This window comes from Zosterops lateralis (genome assembly GCF_965231275.1).
Source record: "Zosterops lateralis genome assembly, chromosome: Z".
Lineage (NCBI taxonomy): Eukaryota > Metazoa > Chordata > Aves > Passeriformes > Zosteropidae > Zosterops > Zosterops lateralis.
The window spans coordinates 5250774-5275386 of NC_139800.1; the positions used below are offsets into that span (position 1 = coordinate 5250774).

At 40.5% G+C, this 24613-nt stretch overlaps 1 protein-coding gene across 1 annotated transcript in view; it reads left to right on the forward strand.

Moving 5' to 3' along the window:
* Positions 1 to 24613, forward strand: part of ARHGEF28 (Rho guanine nucleotide exchange factor 28) — a gene marked incomplete at its 5' end in the record, with an annotated part of 93562 nt that overhangs the window by 48149 nt on the left and 20800 nt on the right. The window contains 20 exon segments of the mRNA XM_083884264.1: positions 561 to 684; positions 2589 to 2721; positions 3089 to 3144; positions 4636 to 4687; positions 5232 to 5379; positions 5486 to 5607; positions 6353 to 6493; positions 6951 to 7201; positions 8105 to 8227; positions 8613 to 8730; positions 9611 to 9865; positions 10765 to 10841; positions 11518 to 11696; positions 12351 to 12445; positions 13489 to 13671; positions 17011 to 17142; positions 17772 to 17857; positions 21273 to 21311; positions 21402 to 21449; positions 23199 to 23678. Of these exon segments, the coding sequence (XP_083740390.1) occupies positions 561 to 684; positions 2589 to 2721; positions 3089 to 3144; positions 4636 to 4687; positions 5232 to 5379; positions 5486 to 5607; positions 6353 to 6493; positions 6951 to 7201; positions 8105 to 8227; positions 8613 to 8730; positions 9611 to 9865; positions 10765 to 10841; positions 11518 to 11696; positions 12351 to 12445; positions 13489 to 13671; positions 17011 to 17142; positions 17772 to 17857; positions 21273 to 21311; positions 21402 to 21449; positions 23199 to 23678 (2842 nt within the window).

Here is a 24613-nt window from a genome sequence, read left to right on the forward strand (position 1 = left end):
GCCCTGTGGGGAAGGGACCTTCCACGAGGGCTTGGAGCAGCTCTGTAGAGCCCCATGACTTCTGTGAGCTCATGCCTAAACCCTGTGCCAAGCTCAACCCAGTTCCCATCACACACATCCTGCAGCAGGGCAATATTGGGCTGTCTGCTCCATCCCTCCGAGTAGGGACAGGCTCCTGTCTTCTCCTGGGGCTCCTGTCCACTGCAGGAATGTCCAAAACCACTGCAGTAAAAGCAGGGGAGCTTTTGATACCAACTGTAATCTAGGAAAGCTTGTTATACATTTGTTACATATATATTTATATTTATATTTATAAAATGTATGTGCAATGTATAACAATAACTATGTGCAATGAAAGCGCTCATTGGAAAGTGTTACTTCTTTTTATGTAGGGATAGTAGGGATAGCAATCCTTTTCATGATGTATAAAACCCACAACAAAGCATGTAGTTTTAAATGTTAGGTGAAACAAGCACTGTCCATGTTCTGCTGTACATTAATTAAAGGAGTGTTGCCACTGGAATGAGGAATGTTTTTTTTTCCACTGGTCTCTGTCATAGGGTTCAGGAAGAGGAATGGAGTAAATATGTTGTGCCCTCAAAAAATGAGTCTGAAAAATACAAAGTGAGTCGGACTTTCAGCTTTCTGATGAACAGGATGACCAGCACACGGAATAAGTGCAAGGTAATTTGGGATTTATGTCCATATTATTATGTATGATTATGTCACTGTAATTAAATGAATTGTAGATGGAAGCTGACTTTTTATGTAAGGATAAATTGTTTATTACAAAACCACAAAAGGCATAGGAAGACTATTTTCACTTTTCTTTTTTTAAATTTAAAACATATGCAGGTTACCTGAAATGGCCTTCATATTAAAAACCAGCTTTCCTTTGATGTCCTTAGTAATCCTATTTGGTGATTTAGCCAACATTTAAATGTATGAATTACATTTAAGGAATTTTTTCTTTGTTAAGTAAAATTAGGATATATGGCCTGTTCTTGGAATTGCTCTCAAAAAGTAATTGAGTGTGTAAACTTCTAAATTAGGGTGTAATTAGTTGAATTTACCTTATTTGAAGTCAATGGGACTTCTTGCATAAGTAAACACTAATTAGTATTAAAGAGTTTGAGATTTGGGCCCTGCACAGTCAAACAGGCCTGCTGTGGGAAGGTAGATTGTTGTCTTTTATCTTCTTTTCTGCCAGAGTCAGGATTAAATGCTCGAGATATACTTTGTGTTCAGACTGATGTTTATTAATTCTTATCTATAGTACAGTCTCACAAGCCGTGAGTTCTACAGAACTTTTAGCTAACAAAGTAAAAGTGGCTTCTATCTCTTTCTCTACAAGGCCTTTTAAGGATAAATTATCCAATTATGAAATGACACCTAAATTATTTTTAGTTTTAACCCAATAACCAACCACCCATGGCCTGCAATGTGGACTTTTCTGTCCAATTACAAAATACCACCCAAATCCATAAAGAAGGTGAAAAAGAGGGACTTTGCCTACGTTCTAAAACTTCCACCTTGCTTTATATATATTACCATATTCTAAAACCTTAAACTCCAAGTTTTCCACCATGTGATATTACACACTTCCATTCAAACCACACACCTATAATCCAATTTTGGAAGCCTCTTCCAAGACCTCAGGTCAAATGCAGTGTTCTTTTGAGGATCAGTGCCTGTCAGCACAGAAAGTCTAAAATTCTCAGTGCCCAGGGTTCCAACAGTAGATTATAACACTGTAGTTTAATTCTAAGACCTCCTATTTTTAGATTAATGGCATCAAAAAGCAGCTAGAAAGACAGGCTTGGCCTACATGCTCTTTCTGGGTGGCCTGTTGAAGGTTTTGCAGGCCCCCTAACAGGCTCCCTGCAGGCTCCTGTGCACCAGGACATCCTCACATACATGGAACACATGGGAAGGGGTTTGTCTGTGGTGGTACCTTCAAGTGTCAGAACTGTCCATGAACATGCACATCTGGTCGTGCAGCCTGTGTCTGTGTGTTCTCCTAAAAGTGTAACAGTCTGTAGGTATAAGTATAAGCTGTATGTACAGTTATGCCAATAAGGGTGCTGGCAAAATAGGCACAATTTATTAAAATTGTACCACCCATTAAAAATAAGTTGTTTCTAATGTCTTCTAAAGACAGCTTGCCTAAGTTTGCATAACTGCACCTTTATCTGCAGAGGCATGAGCTGTATACATGTAGAGGATGTAGGCATTGACACCTGTGTGTGCAATGAATCAGCAACATGTCTTAAATTTTGTTTCCTGTCCCTCCCCTTTTTGTAGATTTATAAATGTATTTCTGCCAGTCTTCCTTTGATAATGCTTCCAGGCCTAGCTGCCAGTAAAAGCAATGTCTCTATGATTTTATGGCTTCAGCAATATTGGGTATAGAGAGTACAGTATGCTGTTGCAAGTCTTCCAGGACAGGGATTAAATATTCTAGAACAATTTGGTTTTACAAGAGAATATTTCAAGATATTTTAAGATTTTAAGTTTTTAAGATTGAATAACTTTTATCTTATATATTTAATTTATTTATTTTCCTGTCTCTGTTTTTGGGGATGAAGACAAAAAATAAAGATACCAAAGACAAGGAGAAACCAACCAGGCACAATTTTACAAATGGGACTTTCCCAGGAGTTATCCCATGTATGGTCTGTGAAAAGGCCCTTCTAGGAAAGGAATCACTGCAGTGTTCTTGTAAGTAGCTGCTGGCTTTTACATGTGAATTTACAGTGCTCTAATTGCTGTTCTGACATCCTGGTTTTGTGTGTTGTTTGAAACCTTGTCTACTTTGGGATGTACCTGCTTTATGTAATGGGCTGAGGTTGACAAAGGAGAGGGAGAAAGGACAGCAGGTAACAGATTCAGAAATAACCTCATGCGTCTCCTAGCCCTACACATTAGGCAGAAACTTCCTTCTAGCCTGGATCCATACATCAAAGAATCCTGAGGATTACTTTAGTAAGTGAACCCGAAAAAGGGAAAACTGAAGCCTCAGAGTACTTTTTCTGCAGACTGGGGACCCTGCTTGGTGCCAGGCTTTGAAATGTACCTTCTCTTTCAGATTGCAGCGTGGTTGTGCATAAAAGCTGCAAGGAGTGTGCTCCTGTGTGCACCAAGGTAACCTCCTACACTGATCTAAGAGCAAATTTCCTTTCCAAGGGGCTGGAAACATGATGAAGGAAAAAAGAAAATAACACACAGACTGCCCAGACGTGGTGTCTGTATGAGAAGGGCTGCAAGGGTGTCAGAATGGCTGATGTGAGCCACATTAATGTGAGCAACAGAGCAAACACTGTGCTTAAATAACAATTTTTGGTAGGGAGCTGAAAATGAGTTTCAGGAAGTGTTTATATTTTTGAAGGGTTGCAAGCTCAGACTGTGAAATGGTGTGCCTGGAGGGTTACAGAACAGACTGAAAAGAAAGGCTTCACAAAACCCCAGAGAGAAAGAGCCCTTTGTGTACTGGGGGGCATTCCATATGTTTGGAGTAATGGAAAGCAGAGATGAAAGGGGCTCTGGCAGGTGACCTCATCCACCTCCTCACCCTTGGGCAGGCTCACTTCTAGGCAACAATTTGGGCAGATGTTTGTTTCACCCATTCTGGAAAATCTCTGGAAGAGGAGACTCCATGGCTGCCTGCCTAAGGAATTGCTCACAGTGTTCAGCTGCTTCTGAGCAGGGCAAAACCAGCACTAGAGCTGATGGATGTTACCTTAACTGTTAAGAAGGAAGGCACGCATGGTGAGGTTATCATAACAAAGACATAATCTTGAAAACCAGATGCGTAAGGCCACTGCCCTCAAGAAATAAAATGAGACTTGAAGAGAAATATGCCAAAATGATGCAGGTAATTTTTCACATTAGTGGAGTGTGTCTTTCTGGTGTAGCTGGGTTTTGCATCATGGTGGCTTCCAAGGAGACCATGATTCCATACTGATTCTTTGGCATAAGCAAGCCTTAAACTCTATATAAATTAAGTGGGTTTAATTTTGTTTATAATTTTCATGTCATAGTCTTGCACTAATTTCTGGGAAACTTTCATTCAGAATTAAGACTGCTGAACTGACAGCTTTGGTCCATGGGGATAGCGGGTTATTTGCAAGAGGAGACAAGAGCCCCCAACCCATCACAGCAAAAGTGCAGTGCAGGAAATGTTCACTGACCCACCTGAAGTGAAGGATATGCCCAAGCACAGCAGGCTTTTGCTATAGATTGTGTAAAAATCCACTTTGGAAGGAGGAGCAGTTCTGCCTCTGGTACCCACATTTCAGATAGTGTACTACCACAAATGCTTTGATCTTATTTGAGTATAAAGCCCCAAATGTGCACTTTTCCTGCAGTCTTTGCAGGCAATACTCATATAGAGAAAGTAGAATGTTGTAACTCAGCCTGCTTAGAATAGTTTTGTATTGCAGTACAAATAGTATTCTACTTTGAATATAATTATCTACCAATAACTAATAAAATTAGTTATTGGAAGGAATTAGTACCTTAATTTAGGATCACTTTCTTTTAGCCCTTTGTATGATGGTGTATGTGAATGAGTTACTGGTTGACTGTGAAGTATATTATCAGCTATGTGATTTCAAAAAATTCTTCTTTTTTCAGAAATCCCAGGAGAGATACCATAATAAAAACAAGCTCCAAGTTGGTGCAACAAGTAAGTTAGGTATAAACTTATAATTTCTAAGGTAGGCTTTGATTAAAAATCATGGGACTGACAGCATGAACTTTCCCATGTCATTTTTCTGTTTTTGATTTTCGTTTCAGTATCTGTAAGAAAGGGTGTGTGTCTCTAATATGAATGGAATTTCTTTTAGAGATCACTGTTGAATTAACTCATCTTCTACTAAAATGAGTGTGAATTTACTATATTTTCAGTGAAAACAATAACAAAAAGTAGTCAGTTCTGTCTAAGTAATTTATCTCGTGCACAAGTATTTGCACATATGAGTACATATTTGCTCATATAAAGTATGTATGATTTGATATTATCTTCTTATCAAATTATAGTTATTTTTATATTCTGTGAGAGAACATTGTGGTCACGTACCTTGGCAAGTGGACATTCTTGATGCCTGGTGTAGGTCAATATGAGCACCGGATAGGATTTCTCATCATAAATGTGTTGTTGATCACATACTCTGTCAAACAATGACAAACTCGTTGTTTGTCAAAATATTGTGTTGTGCTTTGCCTCACAGATTCCTTGCCTGGAGACATTTCACAGATGGTGCTATCCTCAGCACATCCTTCTTTCTCTGTGCCTATTGGACTGCCTCCTGGAAAGAGGGAAGCCTCACAACACCCCTTCCTCTTGTCCAAAAGTGTCTCCAGTGCCAGTTTGGAAAGGTAGAGGGGCAGCTGCCAATGGAGTATGCTATATACATGCTTCAGCATTTCTAGGAAAATTTAAACCATTAAATAAATGTGAGGGGTTTTTTTATTTCTGCTGCAGAAGAGCTACACAATTTTCTGAACAAGACTCTGAGACTAGCACCTGGAAGTTGAAGTCACAGTCTGAAGAGATGTTACAAGCATTAGGGACCTTTTCTTCAATGGATGCTTTTACGATGGAAGGTGAGAATACTGCACAGATGTTCCATCTTACAGCTGCTATTGGAAAGCGAAAATCAGAAAAGCTCCTTAGCTGATTTAAGAAGATACTTCCATCTTCTTAAAGGAGAGCACTCGTTTTTGATAATTACAGTTGCCTCATTAAAATGATGAAATCAAACACATTAGTCTTAAAAGAGGACTTTTCCTTTCTTCGTTAGAATGAACCATTTTACAGATTTTAGGATATTTTAATATATCATTAACATTTTAAAATAACAGGGATAAATGTACTTGGCATCCTTGCAGAAACAGAACAGTAATACACTTTTCTTTTGCATTCATCCAGCTGACTCTGTTGACAGTGTCCATTGCAAACTGCAAACCTGCAACACATGCATTTCCTCAGTAGCCCAAATTCTTAACTCCTGTGTTCTTACAGTAGCTACAGAGCCTTATGAAGCAAATAAAAATATGTAATTTTTGTAGCTAAGTGTGAGATTGAATTTGAAAGCTGAAGGGCTTTCACTCACATAGGATAGTGCACATACCACTTATTGGACATTTGCTACTGGAAATCCTGGATTTTATTTTTAAATTTTAAAAGGTTTCTTCAAGCAAAGAGTTATAAAAAGGATTTAATCTGAGGAAAGAAGATTCCCCTTACTTAATCTATTCCCCTTACTATATGAATAGATCTGCATGTGCCAAGGGACTTCCCTTAGTCTTTATATGTGTGGTGTTAAAAGAAATATAAATTTTGTCATAGATGATGTGGATATGTCTCAGTGGACTGGTCTCTGCACAGATGCAGAAGAGTTTGAGGCAGAGTCCTGGAGTCTTGTTGTGGATCCGGCATTCTGGAGCAAGCAAGAAAAGGATGTTGTCAAGAGGCAGGATGTCATATTTGGTCAGTATTCCAAAGCTGTGTGTAAGTTTAAACATGGTTTGATGTGTCAAATAGAGAGAGAACCTGCTTTATGTCCAGAAGAATGAATGCTTCAACTCAAAGAAGGTTCAAAGAACATTTTTATCACAAATTACAATGTCTCCTAGAACTAAGGAAATGGATAGTAATGGCTGCCAGAGACATACCTAGGCTGTTCACAGAATGGTTGAAATTGGAAGGGGCCTCATCTGATGCCCAACTCAAGCAATTTATAACCACAGCTTGTTCAGTGGGATACAGAGAGAATTGTGTCAGAGCCAGATAAATTAAGTCTTCCTACTGACATAATCTATTAGGTTTGAGGCTCACACAGAAAAAGGAATTATGACTGTGTATCTGATAGACTAGAGTCTATTTTAGAAGGTGTGCAAAATATTCAGGAGATTACTACAGTATGCTCTTTCCTTTCATACTGCAGAGCTGATGCAAACAGAAGTACATCACATCCACACCCTGTTCATTATGTCTGAAATATTCAGGAAAGGGATGAAGGAAGAACTGCAGCTTGACCACAGCATGGTGGACAGAATATTTCCTTGCTTAGATGAGCTACTGGAGATGCACAGGCAATTCTTCTGCAAAATGAAGGACAGACGGCAGGAATCGTGTGAGGCAGGGAGTGAGCGTAACTTTGTCATCAGCAGAATTGGAGACATCCTTGTGCAGCAGGTAGGAGCATCTGTTATTCCTTTAAGTGCTCAGGGTTCCAAATTTAAACTTTTTTTTTTTTTTACTCCAAAAGTTCTGTGAGCAAGAAGACAGTTATAGTTGCCTCAAAAAGATTCAAAACCTGTCCTCCCCTGATATTCAGCAATGTGAAAAAATGTGATTATTGTCAGGTAACTGTGATGAACTTGGGGTGGACTTCTCGGTATATGGTATGAGTGACAAGGAAAGTGATGGACTTGGTCATATTTGCAGTAGAAGGCTGCTGTCGTGCTATGGATTGCAAAAAATGGAAGCAATGGATTCACTTTTTTATCAGCTGAGCAGAGATGTGAAGAACCGATGATGGAAAAGAAACTAACCATTAATTTCTTATAGTGATTTGGCATGTTACATCCCAGGATACTGTTCACTAGGGAAGGGGTGTTAGCAAGGTGTTTCTTGTGGCCAAAGGACAGCTAACTGATGGCTTGGCATTCACACCTCAGTTCCTTGTGGAAGACAGATGTGGCTTTTCACCTTTGGTCAGTCCCTTTTCACTCCACTGAAATAAAGAGCTGAGCTGCTACCTTGTCTAGAAGCAATGTGGAGATCAGGCAAAAGTAAATGAACCTCAGAGGGTTATGTTTGAAAAGAGATGAAGGAAATGCTGTTGTGATGTTCTAGCTGTTACTGGCAAGACTACAGTGGAGGTTGCATGTGCTCTCTCCAGCCTGTGTTCCTCTTGCTCCTAAAAACAGCTAGCCTGTTTTCATTCTGTAGTGACACAGCTTCTTAGTGAAATTCAGAGGACTTGATAAACCAGTAAAGTAAAAGTTTCCTATTTGTACAAAATTCACTAGTTAAAGGTATACTCTTTGCTGTTTGATAGAATGTTGAGCACAATTCACTTATTAGTTTTTTCAGTTTTCAGAGGAAAATGCAACTAAAATGGAGAAAATATATGGAGAGTTTTGTAGCCATCAGAAAGAAGCTGTTAATCTCTTTAAAGAGCTGCAACAAAACAAGAAGTTCCAGAATTTTATTAAAGTAAGTTAATGGGGAATCATGAGCACTATTGACAAAACGCTCAGGAAAAAGGTACACAGCTATTACTTATATTTAGGGTTGGAAATTATATTCACTTTTAATGGCTAATAAAAATGGCAGAAGTTTTTCCTCCTTAACTAGTGAGCTGATAAATCACAGTTTTCTTTCAAATTTTAGAATGCTTTGGCATCCAGTGTGTATTACACACATGTTCCTGTTACAGTACGCCTCATCCCTCAGCACAGCAACTGTTCCTTGGGGATGGTTCAGATTACCCAGCATTTGTTTTAACTTATTCTAATGCTTTTAGATCATATTTCTTATTAGTCAATTGGTGGTTTAATATGCAATTTACTGCTTAAGGTATGTATTTATATCTGTGCAGCTGAGGAATAGTAACCTGTTGGCACGACGCCGAGGAATCCCCGAGTGCATTTTGCTCGTCACCCAACGAATCACCAAATACCCTGTTCTGGTTGAAAGGATATTGCAATACTCAAAAGGTGAGTAAAAGCTGAAGTGTTGCTTCATATCTGAAATCCTAGCACGTTTCTAACATAAGGAGTTTGCACAGCTGAAATATCACAAAATATTTAAATTCACTGCTCTGTTGAGATACAACCAGAGCGACATAAATACCTACTGTTCAGGCAAATGTCACCTGAAGAGGGTTGTCTGGTCTGTATGGGCCTTGTCAAGGCTGGATTGTGAAGATTTCTGATATTCCAGCCAGATAGGCCATAGAAGTCCAGAAGAGAATGCTTGTTTTAGGAAAAGACCTTGACTAAAGTATGTGAGCTAGCTCAGATCCACATCTGTACCTTTGGAATCAGTTCTGGAGGAGTCTTTTCTAAGTAGGTTTAGGCAAACGTTTCGTAAATTAGTCTCTATTTTTTCAGGCAAAGCTTGAATGCCCTCTGGAACTTAGTAGAACATTTTACAATTACTATTAACTTACAGATATTGCCTCACAAAAGAGCAGTAAATGAGCATTGTAGAAAGCTGCATATACAATGCAAATCCTTTGTACTTGCAATCCTGTTTCATGGGCTCTTTTGCTTAGCCAGAAAAATAATACACTATATGATTTACTTAGCTGCTAAATTTTTTTAAGTGCTTGCACCTCATAAATATGTCAGAAACTATCCATCGTGTTGTTTTGGCTAATGAATAAATCTGAGGTATAGATCATTTCATAATAGCTGAGTCAAACAAAGGTATATACCTTTAATAATTTTAGTAAGATGGTTGCAAGGTTCAACTTAAATTAAATTCATCAATTCAAGCTTTGCATCACACTGATTGTTTCCAGAAAGTAAAGAACTATATCTTCTCTTGAATATGCTGACTGGTGTCATGTTGTTTGTTTTTTATTTCATACAGAAGGAACAGAAGAACATAAAGACCTGTGCAAAGCCCTTCGTCTAATTAAGGATGTAATAACAGCAGTAGATTTGAAAGTGAATGAGTATGAGAAAAAGCAAAAGCTGTTGGAAATTCTTTGTAGAACTGAAAACAAAACATATACAAAGATGAAAAATGGCCATGTTTTTAGGAAGCAAGACTTGATGAGGAAAGAGAGGATACTTCTTCATGAGGGTTTAGTGTATTGGAAGACAGCGACGGGTCGGTTCAAAGGTATTTTACCTGAGCAGTAAAGTCCTTTAACTCTTTATTTTCAAATAACATTCAAAGACTGTATAAAGAATGAAAATACATTCTTGTGCTATATTGCAAATAAGAATGGCTGAGGTAGTGGTATTGCAAATGTCCCACTAATTTCTGGATGATCAGTTCTAGAAGCTGCCATGGTTTGTGAGTAATCTGCATTGGAACACAAGTTCACATAAAATGCCATCTGCATTTCTTCTTCCAGCCCCTTCCTTCCAGATTTTTGCTTTTCAATTTCATTTCATAATATAGTGTTTTGACTTCTAAATTTTTATTGTTCACAGTATTTGCCATTGCAAATATCTCATTAACAAATCAGTGGTAATGAGACATCCACAGTAGCAAAGAAATTCTGAAGTCACATTTGGCTGGAGCACAATTTTTACACGCAAGCCCAGATTTTGATTTTTGGTGTTAATCATGTATTAAGGGTTGGGTTTTTTTGGGAGCCTACTAGTGTTTGCTGTACAGCTCTATAGAGCTGTCTGATGATCATTATTTTAGAAATGCTTTTACCAGTGTACTACTGTGCTGTGAGTGTATGTAACAGCACAGATTAAGCAAGGTGAAAGAGTCTTTGCCAGGTGACTAGCTTAGGGAAGCTGTACTGGCATTGGTGCAAGGATTTCTTCTTTCCCTGGGCCTGTGCTCCAGCATGGTGCACTTTCCTGAGAGATACAAAGCAGGGATGTGCAAGCGTTTCATGCAGACCATGGGTTAATTCAGATATTTCCTGTTTAGTTTACTGTAGGATTCTGTGAGATATTTCTTCATTGTGGCTTCTTCCTTTATAAAGTAAAAATTATAATAACAGTCATTGCACTGATTTTAATTAAAAGCCATTATTTTCCTTTTCTCATTTTAAGACACCTTAGCTCTGCTTCTAACTGATGTACTACTGTTCTTACAAGAGAAGGATCAAAAATACATCTTTGCAGCTGTTGTGAGTATATTATCAGATACTTGAACACACACATTGCACATTTATTTGTGTATTTATCAAAAGTTAGGCCCTTATCCAGCTCATCCGCACATAACGTTTTTTTTTCTAAAATCCTGGCATTGTGTTCAGAACTGCAATATGTCAGTATATAGCAAATAAGGTTTGTTTTCAAAAGTAAATAATTTTTATGGAGAAGGATGAAAATAACAGAATTGTATCTTTAATGTTGTACCTTATGTGACTGTGAAGGTGGAAAGTAATGCAGGCTCTTTCAGTTGTCTAATATAAGTTTTAATTTTTTGTTCCATAAAATAAACAGAAGTAAATTGTTACTTCTGAAAATATAGTAGTAAACACACATAAATGATATGAAAGGTTATAGAAAGAAGTTCTCAAACTATAGGAATATAAATATTATATGAATATTGCATCTCAGTACCATTGAGCCTTTGAGATTTTCTTTTCAGCACATACCTAGTGCTTAATTTGCTTGTTAAAAGTGTAACATATTTTAAAGAATAGTTTAAAAGGATGTCTGATTACTCAAAACTTTCAGTAGTCTGACTATACCAGGACTAGTGTTAGTCCAATGAATTGAAAAACCATGGTCTTCCTAGAGTGTAGTGTTTTATAAGAAGGTAATTTATTATGTGTGTGCTTTGACTGCTTCCTCCAGGACCAGAAGCCTTCAGTTATCTCCCTTCAGAAGCTCATAGTAAGAGAAGTAGCCAACGAAGAAAGGGGGATGTTCCTGATCAGTGCTTCATCTGCAGGGCCTGAGATGTATGAGATCCACACCAGCTCCAAGGAAGAACGGAACAGCTGGATGAGGCACATCCAAGAGGCAGTGGAAAGGTAGGGAAAAAGGGGTTTGGTTTTCATGCTGGTAGTCCAACACAGGTGGGAAGTTGGTTGGATATTCATGGCAGCATGTTCTTTGTTCTGCATTGCACTGGGTCCATCTGTGAGTTTGGGTTTTCCTCTGAGCTCAAGGTGCCAAACCTCATCATAACTCCTGCTGTGCTTCCCATACTCGTCCTGGTTTCCCACTGAATCAGCAGACCCTTTCTGTTCCTCATTAGACATCCTAACCAGTCTTCCCTCACCTTTGCCTTTGGCACTGGCTGCCTCCCAGAGTCCTGCAGGTGTCCATACAACCATTTTGAGGAAATAATAAATCATGCCTATTATCTTGGCATCAACTCTTTAAGAGTGGTGGGGAAAATATTGCTTCTGGTGGGGCCCAAACTTATGGGACAGCAGACCTGTGTGTGTATCCCAACCCCTCTCAAACTGCACAGTGCAGTCTTGCCAGAGTGAAAAGGAGTCCTTCAGTCTGCTTGATATCCACTTAGTGCTTCTTAAAGAGGTAGACAAATGGCATGCTTCTGGATTGTTGCAAAAGGTGCTGGTGTTGTGTTCTGTTTGCTGTGAACATAACATTTTATTGAGGATGGATAGATGATGTGTGATTTTGCTTTATCCACCTTTGTCTTTTTATCTTTGAAGTTGTCCAGAGGAGGAAGAAGAGGTAAAAATGACTGAATCTGATGAGGACAAACGTATTGCTGAGGCCAAGGCATACAGAATTCAGAAATACCAAGGTGTGGTATTTTTTCTTGTCACTCTGAGAGCTCTGACATCCTCAGAATTCAGGATGAATTAGTCATGCACCCATACTGTCTGGTGCACTCAAGGTGGCTCAACAGGCAAAGTCACAGCAGAGACAGATGGGGTGGTCTGATGGTATAATGTGAGTGTAGTGAAAGAAAAGCGTGTTTTCTCCAAACACTTCAATGTTTTTCCTACATTACTATAATTTAAAAAGAAAAATAAAAACGAATGTTTTCAAAACAAACACAGAATTTCACAGATGAGCATTAGGATCAGGTAGTTCTGAGTTTTTGAAAATACCTTGAATCTTCAAAGTTGTGTGGCTTTGTGCTTGTTTATGGCACTTGGTCCTTTGCTGGTATTATTTTAATCTGCAAACACAGCTAATAAGGATAAATCCTACTTTCTTGGTGCTCCTACTCCTAACTCCCACATCTTTATACTGCTGTAAGGAGAGAAACTGCAGCAATGTCTGTCCAGTTCAGAGCCACAGGGAAGGGCATCCTCTGCTGAAAGTAGGTGTTCTTTGATGTTGAATTATTACCACACATGAGCCAAGTGCTTTTTCAGGAGGTAGAACTGACATATTGTTTTGAGTGCAACAGGAGTAATGAGGGCCAGAGAGGGCAGCCAAAGCCCCCTCATCTGGGCAGGGCTTTGGCCTAGACTCTGCCAGGGTGTGTGTTAGCTTTCATTTGGCCAGATTATGGGATGAACTTGGATGAATTTGGGTCCTGGCTACTTAAAAGAAGTAGCCTAATTCATTAAAAAAACAAAACAAAACAAAACAAAACAAAACAAAAAAAAAAAAAACCAAAAAAACAAACCCAACCCAAAAACAAAACAAAAAAACCCCAAACCAAACCAAAAAAAACCAACCAACCAACCAAACAAACAAACAAAAAAAGAAGTAGATAATTCATTAACCTGAATTAGCACTTTCTACATGGCATAAATATCAGAAAGGTGAATGGGGACCATGCAGGATAAAAAATGATAATACAGTTTTACAGTGTTCAATTTTGGTTGGCAGAATCACTGAGTAACCAGGACCAGCAAATCTGCAGTTGTTTGGAAGAAAAGCTGCGTATCTATGCAAAACTGGGAGATCTGTGTGGGTTTGATGATGTCCATGTAGAACCCCACCTACTTATCAAACCTGATTCTGGAGAAACTCCACAGGCTGCTCCACTGCTGGCAGCAGCACTCAGAGAAGGTGAGTTTGCATGGGAAGATTGCATGGGATGGGTGGCTTTTCACTTGGGCAGATATTTTAAGATAACCAAGTGCAGCCATGTTGCCTTGTGCTGCAATTCTGTCAAGTCTCAAGAAATGGCAGTGTCAAAAATTGCCAAAGGCCATAGAAGAAAAATCTGTCACATTTATACAGGAGGTGGTACCTGCTAGATTGTAAAATAATGGATATGTTTAGGGCATAGCATCAAACATAAGCAGGTAGGAGCATGGTGTTAGGTTGTTAGATGTCCTTACAGTCCAGCTCTGTGAAGCACAGCAGGGGCTGCAGTATGATATTGCACCTGGTCCCCAATCTTCACCTACCTTGGCTGATTTTGATGTCGGATCAGAACCATGTATGATCACACGGCGAGTAAATCAAATTTGTCTCAAGAAACACTAGCCTTGGAACCGTGATAAAACACCTGCCAGAATTGCTGTAAGAGCCCTGTTTCTTCTGCCTGCTATCTTAATACGGAGTTGGTAGATGGCTGCATGTCTTGGTTTGGAAAGACAGGCGTCTGCCAGGGAAAGCTGGAGCTTCCCTTGGAATGGAGAATGTAAACCCCCTCCCTCCAAATTATTATAGTTTTGACATTAAGGGGCTTTCAGGCAAAGATATGGGAATCGGAATAACAGTTCTTTACTAGCAATATTAAAAAATAAAAATGTAGTAGTACGAGGAAAAAAAAGCAAATAAGCAAAAGGGAAAACACTGTCAAAACAACCTGACACCCTGTTGGTCAGGGGGTTGGGAGCAGTCCAGTCAAGTCCTTTTGGAGTGACAGATGTGGTTCTGTTGGAGCAGAGATGATCCTGTATAGAAGGGTGAGTTTTCCTCTGAAGGTCCAGTGGTGGTGAGATGGGTCCAGTCTTCCCCTGGGAATCCAGAGCAATCTAGAAAACAGGCTGCCCTGGTGTTCTGAATCCCAGGTTTTATCCAGGTAGAAATGCTGGGCTCCTCCCCCTGGGTGGAGCATCTCCCCATGGGATGATGGAATTGTATCAGCCCTGCAGTGAGCCTGGATGGCCCATGAACAGCAGAGATCCCCTGGAGGGAGGATGGGTGGTGGAAGAGATAAAGAACACTGCCCCACCTGGTTTTAACAGCTGCCCATTAACAGAAGGCACCTGCCCCTTCTCACCTGGAGTTATGGAGAATGAGTCAGAGAAGAGAAAACCACCTCCCCAAACGTTTTCCACAGATGGTTACAGAATACGTTCTTTTTCTTACATCTTGCATTGCAACCCAGGACACTGCACCATCTACAGTGCTCTCCTATGAAGGAAGGGAATGGTATTTGTAGATACCTTGCCCAGCTGGAACTTCTTCTAAACTCAGTGGAAAAGAGCCCTTGGTAAACTGAGTCCTGATTTTAGTATCACCTAAATTGAGAACTGTGTGCTGCTAACAACATTTGAACCTAGAAAGCAGTGGAGCTTGGTCTTCATCATTATTATAAAGTCAAAGAACATTTTATTGATAAAATTGATTTAAACCTGTGGTAGGGTACTGTTAGTCAGTGATGAAACAGAAAATACTTTAAATGGCAGCCTATACTTTTTACACACCTTCTTCTGCCCACTTCTTTATTTTTCACTTTCTCTCATGCTGTTGTTGATGATGGTGTCTTTGATTTCAAGATACTTCAGCACTCTGTGGGAGCTTAGAGTTGTTTACATGGTAGACAATTTGTGGGGATTATTTTCCAGAATGAAAATACTTAATCCCTGAGCTAATAGCAAACTCTATGGCAATAAAGCGTTGCTCACAGCAGAGAAGGGCAGAATTACACAGTGCTTAAGCAAATTAGATATACACAAATCCATGAGATGAGATGGGATAAATCCAAGACTGCTCAGCAAGCTGGCCAATGTCACTGTGAGGCTGTTTTTTCTCAGCTTGGAAAGTCACAGTGATAAGGAGAGCTTCCTGATTATTTGAAGAAAACAGACCTCACACTCCAAGAAGGAATATATAGAGAACTAAAAAACAGTCAGTCTCATCAGCATCTCTGAGATAATCCTTCTGGAAGGCATTTCCAAGAACCTGAAAGACAGGAAGATGATTTGGAACAGCTGCCAGAGATTAATTAGAGCAAGTTGTGTCTGACTAACCCGACTGGTTTTATGGTGAGAGAGGAGTACCGTCGTGGTTACCTTGACATCTCTCAGACCTTCAACACTGTTTTCACTGGCTGTAGTGTCCTTACATCTGAACTGATGTAAACTGCTTACCTGGGTGGAAGACAGGCTGGACTGCTGGGCTGAAGGGGTTGTTCATTTGATGTCCATTTATTGGTATCATTTTATTAGGGGATTCTCTTCGGGTGTATCCTGAGACCATAAGTGTTCAGCATATTTATTAATGCAGTTAAGCTCGGGATTGAGTACACTCTTAGCAAGCTTGTGACTGTCATGGAATAAGATGGAGCATTCAGTGAGCTGGAGAGACATCTACAGATTGGGAAGATGGGCTAAGAGGAACACCTAGGCATTTGACAAAGACAAATGCAAAGTCCTGCATCTCAGGGGATGTAATCCTGTGTGTTGGTACAGGCTGGACACTGAATAGGTAGAAAATACCTTTGAGGAAGTGGACTTGGGAGTCCTGTGTGATAGCAGGTTGATCATGAGGCAGCCCTTGCCCTTGTGTCAGAGATGGCCAACAGTTTCCTGGGCTGCTGCAGTAGGAGGAGAGCTGCCAGTAAGTTGAGGGAAGTGATTCTGCCTCTGCTTAACCCTGGTGAGTCCCATCTGGTCTGCCATGCCAAATGCTGCTCTTCCACCAGGGCAAGAGACATTGGCAAAGTGGAGCAAATCCAGGGAAAGGCACCAGGATGACTAGAGGGCTGGAGGACACGATGTCTGAAGAGAAGCTGAGATAGCTGGCTTGGTGGGACCTCATCACTGTCGACAGAGGCTTAATGGGAGGATATAGAGAAGCCAGATTTTCTGCAGAGGCACATGGTGATAAAAACACACATAGACAAGAGACAATAGTCCTGTGGTGAAACACAGGCAATTCCAATTAACTGGAAAGAAAAATTAAATGCCGTGAGAGTGTTAAAAAACTGGAACAGGTTGCTCAGGGAGACTTTGAAGTTTCCATCTTTGGAGACGTTAAAGGCTTGTGTGTGCAAAGCTCTGAGCAACAGAATTGAAACAGATTAGGTTTGAGTGAAGTGTAGGACTAGGTGACCACTGAAAGTCCCTTACAGGCTAGATTATTCCATGGTAAATCAATTCCACATCATTGATTCATGCATTTAGGAGCTATTTAAGGGGCTTCTGTAATTCTGCCTGTTTTTCTCTTCAGTTGAAAGTCTCCATGTTGCTGTAACATCATCACAAGTGAGTGAAACAGAGAGATCACCAGAGGAAAGCACTGAGGAATTAAGTGAGAAGCATGGATTCACTGCCAATGAAATGTTGGAATCTGTTCCAGGAGGTGAGTAAAATTTGATGCTTTTACATCTTTAGAGTGCTAAAATACTTGATACTGAATCAAGTTTTTGGAAAGCCTTCATGGAGTAGGACAGAATCAATAGAAAATAATGTAATAAAAGTTGTCTTTGGGCAAAAGCTCAGGTAATGTAAATTGTTATATAACTTCATTGAAAGTACACTTTCTTGTCATTGTTGTTCAGCTCTGCATCAAGTCTATATTGCAATATAGGCCATTTTCCTTTTTGTCAATACTTTTTGAAAACCAGGATTGATATTCCAATAATTTCAGCTGCAAAGGGTAGCATTAATTTCTCACATCAAAATTGCAAATGAAGTTGTGACAAAACATTGCTACAAAGCACTTTTAGTGTTACAGTTAGAGTTAACTCCAACATTTCATAGATGAAATAGTGCTAATTTGTAAGGTAGAAAAACTGGATTCTGCCACGTGCGCCATCCTGGCTTGCAAATTTGTTTTCCCCCAGCCTAGGATGCATTATGCAACTACAAACTATAAAAATCACTTTCTCATCATCCTGAGTAACTGTAAAAAAGCATGTGCTTTGTTTTTCTAGTCAGGATATGCTTTGACACCTTTCTTTTGCATTTTCTTTGGGCTTTATTTGTTAGATGCAGAAAGAAAAGAACTTGAAGAATCACCAGAAATCAATCTCAGCATTGAAAAGGAAATGGCAGGTGCCAATCTTGAGGATAAGGTACTGTAAACAGTTTTCCTTCCTGCACTGCACACAGCAGTCTAGGCACTGTGCATGTGCACACTATTCAAATTTTTACGGGGAATTTTATTCAGATCCAGATAATTCAGTCTCATAGATTGCAGAGATCACTGCAATTAATAATAAAATTTTAAAAAGCAGCCATAAACAATCCAAGCACAGAATGATTTTCCTGCAAGGCTGAAGATCACTGAGTTGTAATAACAGGCAGTATTTTCAAATCACCTCTATGGGCTGCTTACAAGCCTAGGTCTCTGTTGTCATCATTCAACAGATGCATATCTGTGGAGCTGACAGTAGTATTCCCTCTAATCCCTCCTCCTGTTCACAGGATGATGAAAGTCTCCTGCAGTGACAGAGTCCTCAGCTAATACAAGGAAGACTTGTACACTGGAAGAACTTCGTCCTGAGAACAAGCACATAAGATAGGATGGATGTTTTTACACCAGCTTGCTTCAGAATGTTAAATCAAAACAAAATGGAGCAATTAGAGAACAGAAGAGAAATTGCCCATTTTGCACTGATAAGCAAAGCTGGGGAGAAAAGCAGAACCAAAAATCAGTTCTGGACAAAACTAGGAATGACAAATTTTATGTAGCAACAGAGTGTTGGAGTAAGCAATGTGAATTACTGTGTGGAAATAAAGTGAACCCTAATAGTATAGTTCTTAGGTGGGGAATAAGAATCACAAAAGGAATAAAGGGGAGAGACAAGAATATGAGATACGTAACTTGAAATGGAAAGAAAAATTTGCTTGAAAATTTAGCATTAACATATTGTGTTTGCATCAGGTCTGAAAGAGAGCTTGTGTGCCTGAAACCTTGTGCTTTTTTGTTTGTTTTCTCTACTGGGAATACCCTTGCTAGTCCACTAATCTCTCTGTAACCTCACCTTATGCTTAGCTCTAGATCATCTTACTTACCAGACTGCTAATAGAAGGGAGCAGGAGGAAGAATCTGAGTGGAAAAAATTGTTTGAAAACGGAAGTCCAAGTGAGGGAGCAGAGAATCTAGGTGAAGAGGAATAGAACCTAGAGAGGGTAGAGGAGCTCAGATACTAAAAAATTAAAAATTGCAGTAGCTCCACATGAAAACTTTGCCTTTGGGGTTAGAGAGAAGGTGGAGCTGGGCTTTTCTCAGAGGTGCACAGCAAAAGGATGAGTGTCCAAGATTACAGGTTGCAGCAAGGGAAATTCTGAGTGTATACAAGGAAAAAAAAATCAGTGCAAGGATGAGCAAGGAACAATGTTTGTCCAAAGAGGTTGTGGGGGTCTCTACCCTTGGACGTTTCCTGGATTTGACTGGAGAAGTCCCTTGGCAACCTCTTCTAACTTTGAAGTTATGCCTACTCATAAATCTGGGGGGATCTGCACCCAACTCTTGCACCCATAGTCATTATCCTATTATTTATGGCACACTCTTTGGGAAGGGCATTTATCACACTCTCTGATACCATGTCAGAATCAGACTTACCAGGAGGTGGCAGAATGAGCACAGAAAAGAGGCAAGGCAAGGGTTTTCCAGGGAGGTAGGTGTGTTTGCAGTCCCAGGGTTGTGGGTGCCAGCTCTGGACTCAGCCCAACTACCTTGGGAAAAATAGGAGCTGGACAGGGGAGGAAGAGCTCCCAGCTTGGAGGTTAAATGTTGACTAGATGCTGGAAAGAAGAGCATTGTCCCTGCAATGTGAGGGGTCTCCAGTGGGGAGCTGTGAGAGGTGATCCCCTGCTCCTGCCTTGTATGTCCAAAGCACAGTGTAGCCTGCCCTGGAATATGACCACCTCACCAGTCTGAACCAAGGTGATCAGGAACAGTGGCAGGGAGGTGGTGGTGGCCTTCAGCACAGTTAAACACCTGAAACTCCTGCTTCACTCCTGGCTTGGCTTGCTGGGCATGTGCCAGCTCAGCTAAACCTGCCACAGCCTCATGTGCTAGTGCTCAAGTGGTGCTGCAGTGAGGGGACCATGGGCACTGGGAGTGACCACTTGTAACTCCTTAGTCAAGCCACTGCCAGAAAACTCCCCTGTGCATATCTTTTTTCAAATTAAAAAGGGTTTAAAAACCTGAAAGAAACCCTGCCCTTGTTCAGTGTGCAGTCTCCTTTGTACACTCTTCCTCACACTTCCATCATTACCTTCTTTCTCTCCCTCTTGGCTCTGTGCTGCCTCCTTACCCATTGCTCACCATCCATCCAGCTAAGGAAAAGCAAAGCCATCTTGAGTTCACCCTTGGGCTGCACAGAGACATCTCTACAAAATCCTGTGCTCTCACAGCAGAGCTGAGCTTTTCTATGGCTTGTGGATGCAGTGAGGAAGAGAGGAGGTGAAGATGTGGAGGGGGAATGGAAGGAAATACTGCAGAGAGATAATGAGAGAAAGAGTAGTGGAGGAAATGATGCAGCTGGTACTCCCTGTGCCCCATGGGTGTCTGTGTTGGGTTGTGTTTAGGGGGCTGGTCTTTCTCATTTTCATTTTCAGTTATTGCATCTAAATGTAGCAGATGCTTTGCTCTCTGCGGTGGAAAATGAGACTCAGTAGAGAACTTAAGAGAATCAGAGAGAAAACAAATATTCCCCAAACTCCCCTCTGCTTCTTTGAAAAAAAAAAAAAAAAAAAAAAAAAAAAAAAAAAAAAAAAAAAAAAAAAAAAGGAGAAAAATCATACAAGAAGTCTTTTCAGCTTAGTCTCAGAAGGGATTGTGTTTGAAACAGCCCCCAGCATCTCATCTTCTCTTTCTCAGAGGAGCTGTTCTTCATGCTGAAGGGATTATGGGTAGATTCACTCCATAAATTTAGAGAGCTTCTTAGGAAAAGGGAGCAGGATGGAAAGTGTGAAGCAGCTGTGCCTTGCTGCAGAGGACAGTGGTGACCATGCTGGTCCCTTTTGTAGAGTGTACTGGGCACAGCATCTCACAGGGCACAAAAGGCATTTTTTGTGATCCACAAGCGTGACTTCTTGCTAGATTCTTAGTACTTTATAATCTCTGTTTTTGAGGAGTCTTATGCTGTTTCATCCTACTGTAAGTAATCTAAACCCACTGTGCTGAATGTACAGAAGTCTGGTTACTGTATTTCAAAATCGTCAAGTAAACAAAGAATGAATTGAAATGTCATTTCTGTGTAGCATTACTCACAAGGAATTAAAATTGTGGATGAAATAATTTTATTTGTACAGTTGTTGTTCAGAATCTCTAGTAATTTCCATGGAAACTGCATTATTGATGAATTATTAGTCTTCATAGGTTGTTGCTTCTGTCTTTTTTCATATACTCACAGAAAGGGTTGAGTCAGTACACATTTCCTGGCCATATGTCCTCATTAGTTAAAAAAAAAATATTACCTAGATGATACAATTTTAAAATTTCAAACAACCTTTTAAAGCTATGTGTGTTTATTTTAGGGAGGAAGTATGGGTTTTCCAGGATCTACAGGGACAGAGGTGAGTTAATTTAAACCTCCAGACAGAACATAGTAACTATTTTGTTAACAGTGGCCAAACCTTTGAAAATCCTTCTCTTTTATTTTCTAGATTGTACAAGCAATCCAGAACTTAACACGTCTCTTATACAGCATGCAGGTGACTACTCCACTACTAACTTTGTAGAGTAATTAATTTGTCCTAATAATTTACTTTAAGGATTTGTTTTCGTATTTTGCTGCTTTTATGTTCATATGAATTATATTAATTGATACTGATCTCTACTGACTGTTGCATAAGTTGTCACAAAGTATAGTTTTATTCCACATCAGTGGTAGATTTCTTTTAAGAACTGAATAATACTAACCTGCTTAGAGATCAGTCCCCTCCTCCCAAAAGGGGATGTCTGTACAGTCCAAAAACCTAGCAGGAAAATAAAATGATGGCTCCACTTGAACTGATGTCATTCCACATACAGATTTCTGAAATTATAGTTGAAAAAATTGAAAAAAAAAGTGTGTTTTGATTAGACTGTTCTCTTGGCTAGTAGTAAGCAGTAACTTTGCCAGGTAGCTCAGGTAGCAAACTCAGCTCATTTTAGATGCTTAAATATCACTTACTTTGTATATTCTGTAGTGTCTTAGTATGAAGTGTTTGCCTCTTTTATACTAAGTTTGAATATCTTAACTTCTTCTTATTTAGCTGCAGTTTTACAATTCTATTTTTAAATGTTTCATTTGAGTATACTTAATTTTTAGACCTTTGCATATTTCATAATAATCCTGGAAACCTTGGGCTTAGAAGTTAAGTATTAAGTGTATTGAAGCAATATAAAAGCAAAATAAAAATCTTGTAATTCAGGCAAAATTTTTTGAGAAATTGAAAAATTAACAGGAACAGTAAAGTAAGGTTTAGGATCGTGTCTTAATTGCTCAGACCATGAATGGGCAGTCAGGTGCTGAGAAAAAAAACCAGAGGATCTTGTGCTCTTTGCAAATCATCGGAACTGACCCAATACTGGAGGAAGAGCCAAGGAAAGTGCAGATGGGACATTGCATGAAGTTTCTGGGGTGGACAGCACAGGGCAGTGAGGCTACATGAATTCTCTGGGAATGTCTGCTGAAATAGATTCCCATGTCAGCTCTTGAACACAGGCAGTGCAATAAGTGCCTCAGCACTTGCTTTTCTTCCTTCTTAATCCCAGCCATTTGTTTTTTGCCTTATTGGAGGATGTCACAACCTTTAATGCAAACAATGTCACAACATTCTTGTGAGGGATGGAATTCAGAGCTCTCAGCTGTAAAATAGGAACATCAAACCTGAAACCACTGCAGAGCAGGTTCATGCTTGCACTGACACCTCAGTCAGGTGCATGTAGCAGTGCAGCCCTGGTGACAGGGCTGTGTTGGCAGGTGCCTGTAGGGCTGAGGTTAGCTGGGCTGCAATGTTGTGTGCTAGCAAGGAGAGCCATAAAGTCAGAGTGAACTCTCCTGGAAACAATACAGTTTTATGTGGATAAGGCACAGCTGTGTTAGGAATACGTGGGTGAGTGTAGCGTTCCCAATGGCTTATTGCCCTCTTAAACCATGAAATATAATTTTTTTCCTGTGTGCCTTTATATTCTCTGACAGAACAAAACCCCAGCTGTAATTGAAGTGCACATGCACAGCTGTAACATAAACATGTATAATAACACTAAGTGCAAACCAGAAGCTTTGTTAAAAATGCTGGAAAGAGCTGAGTTCTATTTTAGAAATACCTCTGCGTGAAGGCGTTAACACAGAATTTTCTCTATTTGCTTGAAGAATAACCTCCAAAAAAGAGGTTGAAGCATTTATATAAAATGAAAAAAAACCACAGAAATGGATTAATGCTGATATTTAAACACTTGTTAATTTTGTTGTCTAGGCAGCACTGGCTATCCAGGACAGCCACAGAGAGCTCCACAGGCTACTGCTGCAAGACAACGAGAAGACCACTCGGAGCCAGGGTTCTCGGCTCAACCTCGTCCTGGAACAGGAGAAATTCCGGAATCTGGAAAAGCAGAGGGTGGAACTGGCTGACACACACAAACTGAGGCAGCAGTTCCAGCAGGAGCAGCAGCGGTGGCTGCGGGAATGTGACCAGAGGCAGCGGGAGCTGGAGGACAGGGAGGGCCAGCTGGGGCAGCGGGAACGGGAATGCCAGTGCCAGGAGGAACTGCTGGAGCAGAGCCGGCAGGGGCTGGCCCTGCAGCTGCAGGAGTACCAGCAGAGCCTGGAGAGGCTCCAGGAGGGCCAGAAAATGGTGGAGAGAGAAAGAGACAGTGTGAAAATGCAGAAGAAGCTCGTGTGGCACTGGAAGCACGGTCAGCAGAACAGCCTGCTGTCCCGCACAAGGGACTATGAGGTTTGTGCTTCCTCGTTGTGATTGTATCCCTGGCTGCATTCCTAGAGACCTGCCTAGGATAGACCACAGTGTATGGGTTCTGTTGGTGCTTAATGTAATGAGTGAGCATGTGGGAAGCTGAGATTCAGTCGTATCCAAGCGTTTTCTTTGAAGCTTACGAAGTTTAAGCAGGGAAAGTGCAAAGTCCTGGCCATGGGAAGGAGCAACCCCATGCATGGGCAGATGCTGGGGATCACCAACTGGAAATCAGCTCTACAGCTACCTGAAAGGAGATGATCTTGGAGGTCTTTTCCAACCTGATGATTCTGTGATTCTGTGATGGGAGTCAGCCTCTTTTGTCAGGCAAATAGTAAGAGGACAAGAGGAAGTGGCCTCAAGCTGTGACAGGGAATGTTTGGTTTGGACATTGAGAAGAATTTCTTTGCTAAAAGGGTGGTGAGGCATTGAAACAGGCTGCCTTCAGAGGTGGTGGAGGCACCATCCCTGGAAGTGTTCAAAAAGAACTGGACATGGTCTGATTTAGTTGATGTGATGGTGGTGTGTTGGGTCAAATCTTGGACTCAATGATCTTGGAGATCTTTGCCAGCCTTTGTGGTTCTATGATTCTGTGAAAAGGACCTGGGAGTACTGGTGTAGAACATGAGCAAACAGCGTGACATTCTGTGAAGGTGGCACATAGTCTCCAGGGCTGCACTGGGCAAAGTATTGCCAGTAGGTCAAATGAGGGGATGGATCCTTCCTCTCCTCTCTGGACACACCTGCAGTCTGGTACCCCCAGTACAAGAACGGCAGAGAGCTGTGGGGTGGAGAGGAGGTAGAGACAGGAGGATGAATGTCTGGTGAAGTGCCTGTTTGAGAGGCAGGGACATCTCTCCAGTAAGGAAAGGCTGAGACACTTCAGCCTGGAGAAGAAATGGTTCTTACTGATGTGGCTT